The sequence below is a fragment of the Micropterus dolomieu genome, linkage group LG09, assembly GCF_021292245.1.
Source record: "Micropterus dolomieu isolate WLL.071019.BEF.003 ecotype Adirondacks linkage group LG09, ASM2129224v1, whole genome shotgun sequence".
In the NCBI taxonomy this organism is placed as follows: Eukaryota; Metazoa; Chordata; class Actinopteri; order Centrarchiformes; family Centrarchidae; genus Micropterus; species Micropterus dolomieu.
The window spans coordinates 4,052,548-4,063,720 of NC_060158.1; the positions used below are offsets into that span (position 1 = coordinate 4,052,548).

The window sequence follows — 11,173 nt, forward strand, 5'->3', positions numbered from 1 at the left end:
GAAGGAGAGAAGTGAAGGAGAGAAGTGAAGGAGAGAAGTGAAGGGTAGAAGTGAAGGAGAGAAGTGAAGGAGAGAAGTGAAGGAGAGAAGTGAAGGGTGGAAGTCAAAAAGAGAAGTGAAGGAGAGAAGTGAAGGGTAGAAGTGAAGGAGAGAAGTGAAGGAGATAAGTGAAGGAGAGAAGTGAAGGGTAGAAGTGAAGGAGAGAAGTGAAGGGTGGAAGTGAAGGAGAGAAGTGAAGGAGAGAAGTGAAGGAGAGAAGTGAAGTGAAGGAGAGAAGTGAAGGAGAGAAGTGAAGGGTAGAAGTGAAGGAGAGAAGTGAAGGAGAGAAGTGAAGTGAAGGGTGGAAGTGAAGGAGAGAAGTGAAGGAGAGAAGTTAAGGGTAGAAGTGAAGGAGAGAAGTGAAGGAGAGAAGTGAAGTGAAGGGTGGAAGTGAAGGAGAGAAGTGAAGGAGAGAAGTGAAGTGAAGGGTGGAAGTGAAGGAGAGAAGTGAAGGAGAGAAGTGAAGTGAAGGGTGGAAGTGAAGGAGAGAAGTGAAGGAGAGAAGTGAAGTGAAGGGTGGAAGTGACGCCTGAACGGAAACCTCTTCCAGAAGAGGACTGCTGCTGCCGGGGCTTCACCCGGGTCTGTGGGACCTGCTGAAGAATCTGGACCGGGTCTGTGCTGGTACTGGCTCATGGTCCGGTCCACACCGCCCCCCCCGGGTTCCTGTAACAAAGCTAAAATGCTGTCTATCCCGGCGCCGGGCGGGACGATACAAAGTTCCACATGGTTAGATTTCCATAGTTATCAGGATTGTTGCTCCTGAGTGAAAGCTGAAGGAAGCAGATGGTTCGTCTGGTCAGAACATGAAGATCTTTTAGCAAACAGCGGATCACTGATCACAAATATGCACCGGTTTCGTTTTTCAGCCCCTTTTTCCTCAACAAATGAAACATCTTCACAGAAAAAGTGCTGACTCAAATGAATAAGATCCAACATTTATTTCATATTTACTGAACATTTTATTTTGTTATTGAGGAAAATGTCCCTGTGATAATTGTGTTACTGCTTTATTGTCCAGCGCTTCCCTGCATCCTTGAACCTTCACGCTTCCCTGCATCCTTGAACCTTCACGCTTCCCTGCATCCTTGAACCTTCACGCTTCCCTGCATCCTTGAACCTTCACGCTTCCCTGCATCCTTGAACCTTCACGCTTCCCTGCATCCTTGAACCTTCACTGAGACTGTTTAAAACGAGCCCTCACGTCCCCGTGCTGGCTGGACCCGTCCCGGTCCGGCTGCAGACCCAAGCACCGTTTCCATGCTGCACTTTATAAAAGTTGCCCGTCGGCGTTTATCAAAGGGAACAAACGACTGTATTTCACTCTGATATTGTTCATTGTGGCAAGAAACCAAGACCCGGACCGAGCTGCTGCTCAGCGGGACCGAGAGAACACGAGTTCACTGCTGTTCCCAAGCTCTCTTCTGGTGTGCAGGATCGTCCCTCTTTGTCCTCTCATCAACCTTTTAAATGCTGTGGCAGAAGACCGCGTCCTCTTACGTTACAAAAACGACCGGGTCATGACCATTTCACCGGGGCACTTGGACCCAGGGGCACGGGCCGCGGTGGAAAGGGTGTAGCGACGCCCGTGGTCTGTGGCCTCCCGCTTTTCAGCCAGTTCACACGCCACACCTTGTATTTCTCCCGCTGAGAAGCAAGTTTAGAGAAAAGGTTGCTGTTGTAATGGACGGTGCTTTCCCTGCTGCCCACTAAACGCCAGAGCCGCTGAGCGATCACATATTAAAATGCGGGGGGAGGGGCTGCGCAAGATGGCGCCTGTGTGAGACGTTTTTTCGTGCAGCGGACGACGGGGGGAATTTCCCAAAGGTTCCGCTCTTTCAGGCCTACAAGCTCGATTTATTGGTGTTTTAGGGATATGTCACAATTTTCTCTCTCTTGCTTTTCCCTTAATGTACGCGGGATGGAAAAAAAGAATAGGACAGAAGAAAGGTTTGGTGAAGGAAATTATACATCTCCTCTGTTTCTAAATGGGAACTGTTTAAATTTAAAATGAAACAGACTTTTAAAAGACTTTTAACCATTCCAGTTCCTGATAATGTTCTTTACAAGAAGAGCTGAATATGCTTTCTACTGAAAAAGCATTTTTCAGATCAGATTTCTTCACTAGCTGTTAACAACAATCTCACGTCTTACTTCTGACTTCTATCAGAGATCATAAACCTCGTCCTTCTTTTGTCCATTTATTCCTAAACTAAGTCAGGAAAATGCTCAAGTATGTGAAAGTCGTCTATCAGTGAACTGATTTCCAATAAAAGCCCCGTTGCCATTTGAATTTCACAGAACTTTCTGGGAGGACAGTAAAGACAGGAGTTTTCACTTTATAAAATATCAGTAGCAGTGTCTCATCAGTTAGACGCACAGTTACCAGAGGCAAAAAGCAGCGGTGCCCAGAATCATTAACATCTGACGCCCAAATACTGAAGCAATACAAACAGGTCATCAAAATGAATTATTATTATTATTATTATTACTAAAAACTGAAGGTAACGTCCGACTGTGTTGGAGGCGTCAGGTCTTGAGATTAACCAGAGGATGTGACACGTTTCCTGAAACCTTCGACCGTGTTCTGAAAACCGCTGACTCTTCTGGCCAAATCAAACCCTCGCTTCAAAACCACGTGATCTGGGCTCAGAACCTGACTCTCGGTCTGCAGGTAGAACACCAGCGTCCAGGAAACACATTTCCCAATTTAAAAAAGTAATCACAACTTGGTGCAGTAAATATCTAGCATCCTGTAAGTACTGCAAGTAATACAGTACTGAATATCTGTATATTCAGCACTTCCATATAAATACAGCACTGTGAGCCCAAAGAAAGTCTAAATGAAAAGCAGTCAAAAATCTAAATCACAGTGAATGAGAGATTCATCGCGGCTCACATCACACGCAGCCCTTTGAGCGGGCAAAGGAGGACGCGGCCGGACCGGAACAGCACGCCGCACCTGCCTCAGCACAGGAGAGAATGTCAGCCACAGACCTTCCGGCAGCAGGCAGAGAGAAACTCCTTTCTTGGACTGAAGTAAGGGCCGCAGGTTGAAGGGAAACATTTAGGAGTCACCGGTGAACCTCTTGCTCGGCGGGACACCGCAGTGAAAGCTGACGTGGTCCCATAGACAGGACGCACCGCTGATGATCCCGCTGCTCGCTGCTTGCATCACAGTGCAAAACCGGTTTTAGTCAGTGAGAATGTGTTTTGGAAAAAGTGTCTTGACTTCCTGAACCTGTTCAAGGTTTAAAAAAGAGGCCATGCAGCATTTGGTTCAGAGAGTGACTGTTTTAGCCATCGTGAAAAACTGTAACATGAGCGGCACAAAGGTCAAAAGGTCAGTGACATGTCGGTATCTTGGTGGATAAATCTGCATCTGAGATAGTTTCTCCTAACTTCTCGCCTAAAATAGAAAAACGAAGACAGTTTTTAATGGTTGGCTGCAGAGAGACGTCACCACGCAAGCACTGCTGTCGATTTAAAGAAGAGCATACCCTGCCATTCACTGCATGTTGACCCAAAGAGCCACTGACTCACTTTTCTTTATCAAATCTGAGTATGTGAAAAGGAAAACGTGTGTTAGAAGCTCCTCTGAAGGAGGCTTTATGAAGTGGATCAAGCAGTCTTAGTCCAAACTTCCCCTCAAGCTCTCCGACTTCCATAAACAAGCTCTTGAAGCGCGAAGAATGGATTTCAAACACAACCAACGTGTGTTATTTAGAAACAAGTCCAGTTCACAAACGAGTGGATCGATGAGGGTGTGATATTGGCTGAATTCTGTCCGTGATAAGGGTTTGGAGATTGTGAGGCAAACTGAGCAAGCCCTAGATCCTGTGCAGTTTGCTTATAGGGCACATAGAGGAGTTGAGGATGCTACAATTACTCTACTTAATCTCTTGCTTAAGCACTTAGAAGGGAGAAAGACGCATGCCAGACTGTTGTTCGTTGATTTTTCCTCAGCTTTTAACACTATCCAACCTCACATTTTAGCCAAAAGACTAATAGAGCATTTTAGCATCAGCAAGAATTTGGTGGGTTGGATATTGGATTTTTTGATAAACAGAACACAGAGGGTGAGAGTAAATGGCATTTTGTCAAATTTACTGTGTACATCGACTGGCTCACCACAGGGCTGTGTTCTTTCACCCTTATTTTATATTTTGTACACTAACATGTGCCAAAGCATGTATACAAACAGAACGATACTGAAATATGCTGATGACACAGTTATTGTGAGTCTGTTAAATGATGGTGAATCGGGTCACGGTCTTATTATTGAAGAGTTTGTCTCCTGGTGTTACAAATCCTATTTGGAGTTAAATATAGAAAAAACAAAAGACATGATCATAGAGTTTAGAAACAGTGCTAAATCTATGATGATCCTTTTCTACCATGCTTTTGTTAAATCGGTCTTGTCGTTTCTCCCTTGTATCTTGGTTTGGAAATTTGTTTTTGAAGAACAAAAATTCTTTGAACCAAATTTGTTAGGTGGGCTAGTAAGATCATAGGTGAATCTCAACTCAACCTTGTAGATCTTTATTCCAATCAGTTACAGCATAAGGCGAGTTTCATTATTGGAGACTGTTCCCACCCTTTACATGCTGAGTTTCAGCTCCTCCCCTCTGGATGTCGGTTTGCTGCCACTAGGTGTAGAACCAAACGATACAGGAATACTTTTGTTCCCGCTGCCATAGAATTAATGAATAAAAATATCAGTAGATGACACTCTTTGCTATGTATAGCACCTTATGTGTTTTAGCCAGGGGGGGCGGGCGGGTAAGGAGGGTGGGGGTTAGGGGGTGGTGGTGTAGAGGCACACTGCCATGTTCCTTTTAGAAGTTTTAGGCTTTGGATATTTTATAATGTTCTATGCTTATTGTTTGTTTTGATGTTTTTATGTATGGATTGCCGAAAGTCTCCTGTCTGCACAAAAATTTTACCCTCGGGTACTAATAAAGACACCTTGACCACCTTGACCTTGGATGCTCCTCCGTAGACACCCAACTGTTTTCTCCTTTATGTTCCTTCCGTAAACTAGAAGTTGAATCTTTTCTTTAATTGGTGCTTCGTTGCGCTTTAACACGTTAACCTGTTTCTAGATTGTAAAACTGACTCCCGACCTCTCGAGAACTCTGTCCAACTATTATGTCTTCAAAACTCCATCTGTTCTGTACAGAATTACAATCAGGCTCTAAATTATCATCACACAAAAAATATATTAAAAGCTCTTTAATAATAACACATTTCTTTATCAAAAATCTGTTGAAGCTTGAAAGCCTGAACTGTTGGATACTGTTTTCCACGGAGGTTCATCACAGACTTCAGAGGCCTCACTGGTCGGTCTGCATCTTCCACCCGTAGACTTAATCATTGGCACGTTCTTGTTTCCGAGGTTGTTCTCGGTCTGCTTCCCCCAGACCTACAAACCTACATCTGAAAGAAAGGCACAAGAAGATACTGTCTTCGTTCTGAGGACTTTTACTACTATCTGTCCCTCAAGTCCGGACTGAGTTGGGAAAAGGGGCGCTTCAGTATGCGGCCCCCTGCGCTTGGAATCAGCTGCAAAATGTCCTGAATCTTCAGGAGCCGGTTTCACTGGGTGCTTTTAAAGTACTTTTCCATGACACGGAGGCTGTAGATGTTTTGAATGATTACTCGGACGATCCTTGTTGTTTATCACTTGTGATAAATATATATGAAATTTAGATATTGTATGACCTTGTAACTCAAGTATTCCCATCATAAATTGTTATATGTTTTACGTTTTAATATCTGCAACCTTGTTAATTGTGCTGCTTGCCGTCTCGGCCAGGACGCTCTTGGAAAAGAGATTTTTAATCTCAATGACTTTTCTTTCTGGTTAAATAAAAGTAAAATAAAATAAATATACAGGCTCTCTCGTTCACCATGTGTTTTGTTGTGTTCTAATACATTTTTTATCATTTTATTTTTGTTGTTGTGTTTTCTTTTCCCGGTCTGCTTGGTCTTTATAGTTTCTGTGTTGCCTTATCTCTTAATGCAAATCATTTTCCTGTGATATTGTTAATATTCACTGCTTGTTCATTTGTTTGTGATTAATAAAGTGTCAAAAAGTTTTAAATATTAAAATGTGTTGTTTCCGGGTAAACTCCGTGATCCCGCTGCACTCGTTACCAGGCAACATGGAAGCGCGTGCGCACACAGAGCAGAAGATGGATTTGTTTTTGTGATTTTACGATTCCTGGACAAAATCACTTGCCTGTGATCCCAGAGAGCGAGCGTGATCAAAGTAACTCAGAAAAATAAAAGTACTAAGACCTCACGGTCAAATACTGCACTGAAAAAGTTAAGTAAAAGTATCTAAGTAGGTTATAAGCAGGAAAATGAAGAAGTAGCCAATTAAAAATAAAAGCAGCCTACTCACAGCAGAAAGGACAGTATGACTATTAACTATTATATCATTAGATTATTATTCCTCATGCAGTAATGTAGCTGGTTGAGGTTGAACTATTTTATGATATTAATGATCAATTTTATTATGTATTGATCAGCCGATCATTTTCTCCATTAATCGTAATAAATTCTGAAAATAGTGAGAAATGTTGTCACAGTTACCCAGAGTGTCACCTTCACAGTGCAAACCTCAAAATGATTGAAAATATATTAAAATAATCAACAATTAAAGCAGCAAACCTTCATGTTTGTGAAGCTGGAACCATGAAATGTTTTTACATGAAAAATGACTCAAATCAAACAGGTGCCAGTTCAGTTTCTGGCAGTTAGCCTAACTGATGCAGTTCTACTAGCTGGACTTGTATAAAATTTTAATCAAAACATCCTTTAAAACTCTTCATACATTTCCGGTCTGAGACGTGAATCCAAAGCGGAAGACCCTTAAACCTGCTTTCTACTGAACGGCCAGCAGGGAGACTCCATTAGAAACAACAGTAAAATGTTTCTACTTGTCAGCTGATTTATTCCCTCAGTAAACACTTTCCTGATGAGTTTATGGTCTCAGTCGCTAGTTCAACACAGCATGATGTTCATTTAGAGGAACAGAGACCAGGAAGCAGGGGGGGCTTTAGGGCGGGATTATCTGTGATTGACAGGTCGTTAGCATGGTGATGGTCAGTCAGGATAGAGAGACTCGTACCCTCGGCGCTGTGTAAATGTGTAAAAAGCTCATCAGGAGTCGGCTGTTCCCTTTCTCTAGTGAGCACATTTAGTTTTAAGCCTGTTGTTCGCTGGACAAACATCAATGACAGATGCACCTCGCTAAGCTAGCTAGCTAGCTCCGCACACGGCCGTTGGCCCCACCGTCTCGTCCAAATATGGTCACGTCCGGTGCCGCTGGTTGCAAAAACTCAACATGGCGGCGCCCTATCCGCCAAACTTCGAGGCTTCAAAACGGCGGTCCACAAACCAACGGGTGAGGTCACCATGACTGATGGAGCAGAAGTAGAGAATGAGTAGCTGCAGTCCCACCACCGGGCGTAGCTTTGGCTACCTGAAGCTAAGGAAAGGACCAGAGATGTTTGTGAACATTTGGCTCAGGACAGAAAGCTTCATCCATCATGATGCTGGAAATGTCTGGCCTCGAGGCACAGGGCTCCAAGTCAGAGATCAGTCTTAGATCTTTGAGTCCAGCTCAGGAGGAATGGGGGCGAAAACAAAAGTGTTGCGTTTATATATTTGTTGATTGATTTAGATTTAGGGTTCAACAATCAGGACGGGGTTCATGTGGTTCAGGTTTCAGAGAGAAATAAAAACAGGACAGGTTTTTAACTTAGAGACGTTTTCATTCAACAAACAAACTGCCTGAAAAGATAAAATGCTACCGAGCTCAACAACTCTGATGTCGTGATGACAAAGCGGATCGATCACATCGTGGCTGATCCCTGATCAGATCAACGCATCTCTTCCTGCTCCCGGGTCGTCTCCGTGGTAACATTTCTCATTCATAACAAACAATATATCCAAAAATATTCAGATTCTCTTCATATTTCATATATTACAGCTGAAAACAACATGCAGAGAGCGCACCTGGTCACATGGTCTGTGACCTCATCAGGCGCAGGCCTGACCCCAGTGAGCTTCAAACCAACAACTTGATGAAAGCAGCTAAGAAGAAAAACAAAAGCTAAAATAAACATAGAAGAAGACATAAACTGGTTAATATCGATCGCTAACATCTGCAGAATAAAAACGTGACCTTTGACCTACTGAGCGATCTACAGCCGATCAACTGATTTCATGTATTGCTGCTGCTTAGTCAGCGCTTCGACTGTCCTGCTGCTATGGTAACTGATCACTTCCAACGACCCTCCCCCTCCCGATGACATCAGAGATCAGAGTCCAGGTGGGCGGGGCTCAGCAGGGCGGCGGCAGGGTCATCGGCGGGCGTGTCGGAGCTGAAGAAAGGCTCCGCCTGCAGCTCCAGCAGGGAGGGCAGGTCGGCCCCGCCCTCCCCCAAGCTGATTGGTTCGGACGTCAGGACAGGTGTGGCCGTGTAGTGCATCAGCTGCTTCCCTGGACCAATCAGAGAGCAGCAGAGTGTCACATTACAACGGGCATGTAGGGCTTCAGGGGCCAGACGGTACCTTATGACGGGCCCCCACAAGTACACAAGTGTAAGGCCCAATCTCAATGTACCCCCTAAACCCTGAACCTAAACCCTGAACCTGAACCTGAACCTAAACCCTGAACCTGAACCCTGAACCTGAACCTAAACCCTGAACCTGAACCCTGAACCTGAACCTGAACCCTGAACCCTCAGACTTATCTGACCTCACCTGGTGCGAGAGGCTGCAAGGGCTCACGTTGAGATTGGGCGCAAACGTGCGTGAGTGTTACCTGTGTGGTTGGCGTTGCTGCTTTCATCACTTCCTTTAGGAAGCTCCTCCGACAGCAGCTGAGAGAAAACAGTGACATCACAGTCAGACAGGCGTGACATCATCATCAACGCGTTATTTTCAAAAAATGAATCATGTTTAATTTAACGACATTCAAGTCCCACTCAGGTGTACGTACACCTTTATGTACACGTAGGTACTAATACACCTGAATACCTCGATACCATATGTATGTGCATACACCTTTATGTACACATATACGTGTGTGTGTGTGTGTTTGCATTAACAAGCAGAAACCACACACGTTTCACCGCCTGGTCGGGACGCGTTGCTACCAGGCACCAGGAAAAACTACAGTAAACAAATACCTTACTACCTGTAAAAGCGTGTATTTAAACCTGCATGTACCTTCATATACACCTGTACCTGGTCAAACAGTGACTGAGGAGCTGATCACCTGCTCCGCCTGTGAGTTTAGGACAGGAAGTGCACAAATACACAAAACAACAAAATAAAGGTCTGTGTTGTTGAACTCACAGTGTCCAAACTGTCGAGGTCAAAGTCTCCAGAGGGACAGGAAGAACTGAAAAACTGAGCACACAGACAGTTCACATTAATACACACAGACGCTGTTAGCATGTGTGACAAGTGGTCAAACGACAGTGTCAGACTGACCTCCGTCAGCGGGGAGGTGTCGAAGGTGAAGGTCTGTGAGTTCAGGATGCTCTGCAGGTTTTCTAGACTGCTGTCAATACTGTCCACATGTTCAGACAGTTCAGACCTGAAACAGAAAGACATCATGTGACGTTCCAGCATCAGTCTGACGGATTCTTCTTCTCGTCATTAAATCCCGTGTTTAGACCCAAACCAACAGTTAGTGTCAGTCAGTCCTGACTTACTAATATACTTTGACTTCCTGTCAGCGGCTCCCGGCTCCATGCCCACCGCTTCCTAGTGAAGTCTTTAAAAGCTCTCACCTTCTGCTTCGTTCCCGCCTACCGTCCAGACTAAAATGGTGATTCCTAACACCTGAAATGTTTAAGTCTGAAAACGCTGCTGGTTTTAAACTCCAGGGTAGCGTGTGAGTGCTGACAGGTGAAAACGATGAAGACCCTCACGTCTGGCGTCCTGATTGGCTCTTATTAGTCATTCAAAGCAGAAACCCAATGCTGCTGACAGAGTCTGGATGTATATCTATAAGAACACCTCACAGATATAGTTTGATTTTTACAAAAGGGCTAGAAGCAAGTTTCTATGGCTCAGAGGAAGAAGAGACATCAGGAAGTGAAGAGATCCGCTCATTGCTGGTTTGAGTCTGAACAGTGAACATGTTGACAAAAAGAAACATCAGACTTATCATTTAAAATACACTAATGAGTAAAATGTTAAAGATCATTAAGATTAATTGATTCACTTGTCAGATCGTGTTGATAAGAAGCGCCAAAGGTCAGGTGAGAGTCCACCTGCAGAGGGAGCGGGGCGGGGTCTGAGGGAAGCACAGGGGTTTTAATGACACACCGGACCTTCAAAAGGACTATCATCTGAGAATAATAAATATAAAACATACTGATGAGTTACTGTCACAGGTAAATTGAGATCATTATATCAATTACACATGTATTAGTCTATCACACAGCAGCAATGACTGGAAGACAATCAGGATGGGACAGGTGCAGGGTGAGTTGCTGGCGGAGTTGCTGGGGCAGGCGCTGGCGGAGTTGCTGGAACATGTGCTAGGGGAATTGTTGGGACAGGCGCTGGGGGAGTTGCTAGGGCAGGCGCTGGGACAGGTGCTGGGGGAGTTGCTAGGCCAGGCACTGGGACAGGTGCTGGGGGAGTTGCTAGGGCAGGCGCTGGGACAGGTGTAGGGTGAGTTGCTGGCGGAGTTGTTGGGACAGGCACTGGGACAGGCACTGGGGGAGTTGCTAGGGCAGGCGCTGGGACAGGTGTTGGGGCAGGTGTAGGGTGAGTTGCTGGCGGAGTTGTTGGGACAGGCGCTGGGACAGGTGTTGGGGCAGGTGTAGGGTGAGTTGCTGGCGAAGTTGCTGGGGCAGGCGCTGGGACAGGCACTGGGGGAGTTGCTAGGGTAGGTGCAGGGTGAGTTGCTGGCGGAGTTGCTGGGGCAGGCGCTGGGACAGGCACTGGGGGAGTTGCTGGGACAGGCTCTGGGGGAGTTGCTGGGACAGGTGCTAGGGGAGTTGGGACAGGTGCTAGGGGAGTTGGGACAGGTGCTAGGGGAGTTGCTAGGGCAGGTGCAGGGTGAGTTGCTGGCGGAGTTGTTGGGGCAGGTGCTGGGA

The 11,173-nt window shown here is 45.3% G+C and overlaps 1 protein-coding gene and 1 long non-coding RNA gene across 3 annotated transcripts in view; both read right to left on the minus strand.

Moving 5' to 3' along the window:
• Positions 1-965: 965 nt before the first annotated feature.
• LOC123976868 lies at positions 966-1,995 on the minus strand. The gene is made up of 2 exons (XR_006826444.1): positions 1,212-1,995; positions 966-1,159 (listed from the first exon to the last, which is right to left on the minus strand). It is a non-coding gene; the product is annotated as an uncharacterized LOC123976868 (long non-coding RNA).
• A 5,807-nt stretch (positions 1,996-7,802) lies between these two features.
• hsf1 (heat shock transcription factor 1) overlaps positions 7,803-11,173 on the minus strand; it is a 19,895-nt gene continuing 16,524 nt past the window's right edge. Inside the window, exons 11-15 of one of the 2 annotated variants that reach the window (XM_046059235.1) lie at positions 10,291-10,362; positions 9,552-9,657; positions 9,414-9,467; positions 8,878-8,935; positions 7,803-8,553 (exon numbers count right to left, since the gene is read on the minus strand). In XM_046059235.1, the coding sequence (XP_045915191.1) occupies positions 8,366-8,553; positions 8,878-8,935; positions 9,414-9,467; positions 9,552-9,657; positions 10,291-10,362 (478 nt within the window). In that variant the 3' untranslated portion in view covers positions 7,803-8,365. The remainder of the gene's footprint in view (positions 8,554-8,877; positions 8,936-9,413; positions 9,468-9,551; positions 9,658-10,290; positions 10,363-11,173) is intronic. The other variant, XM_046059236.1, reaches the window with a different exon arrangement.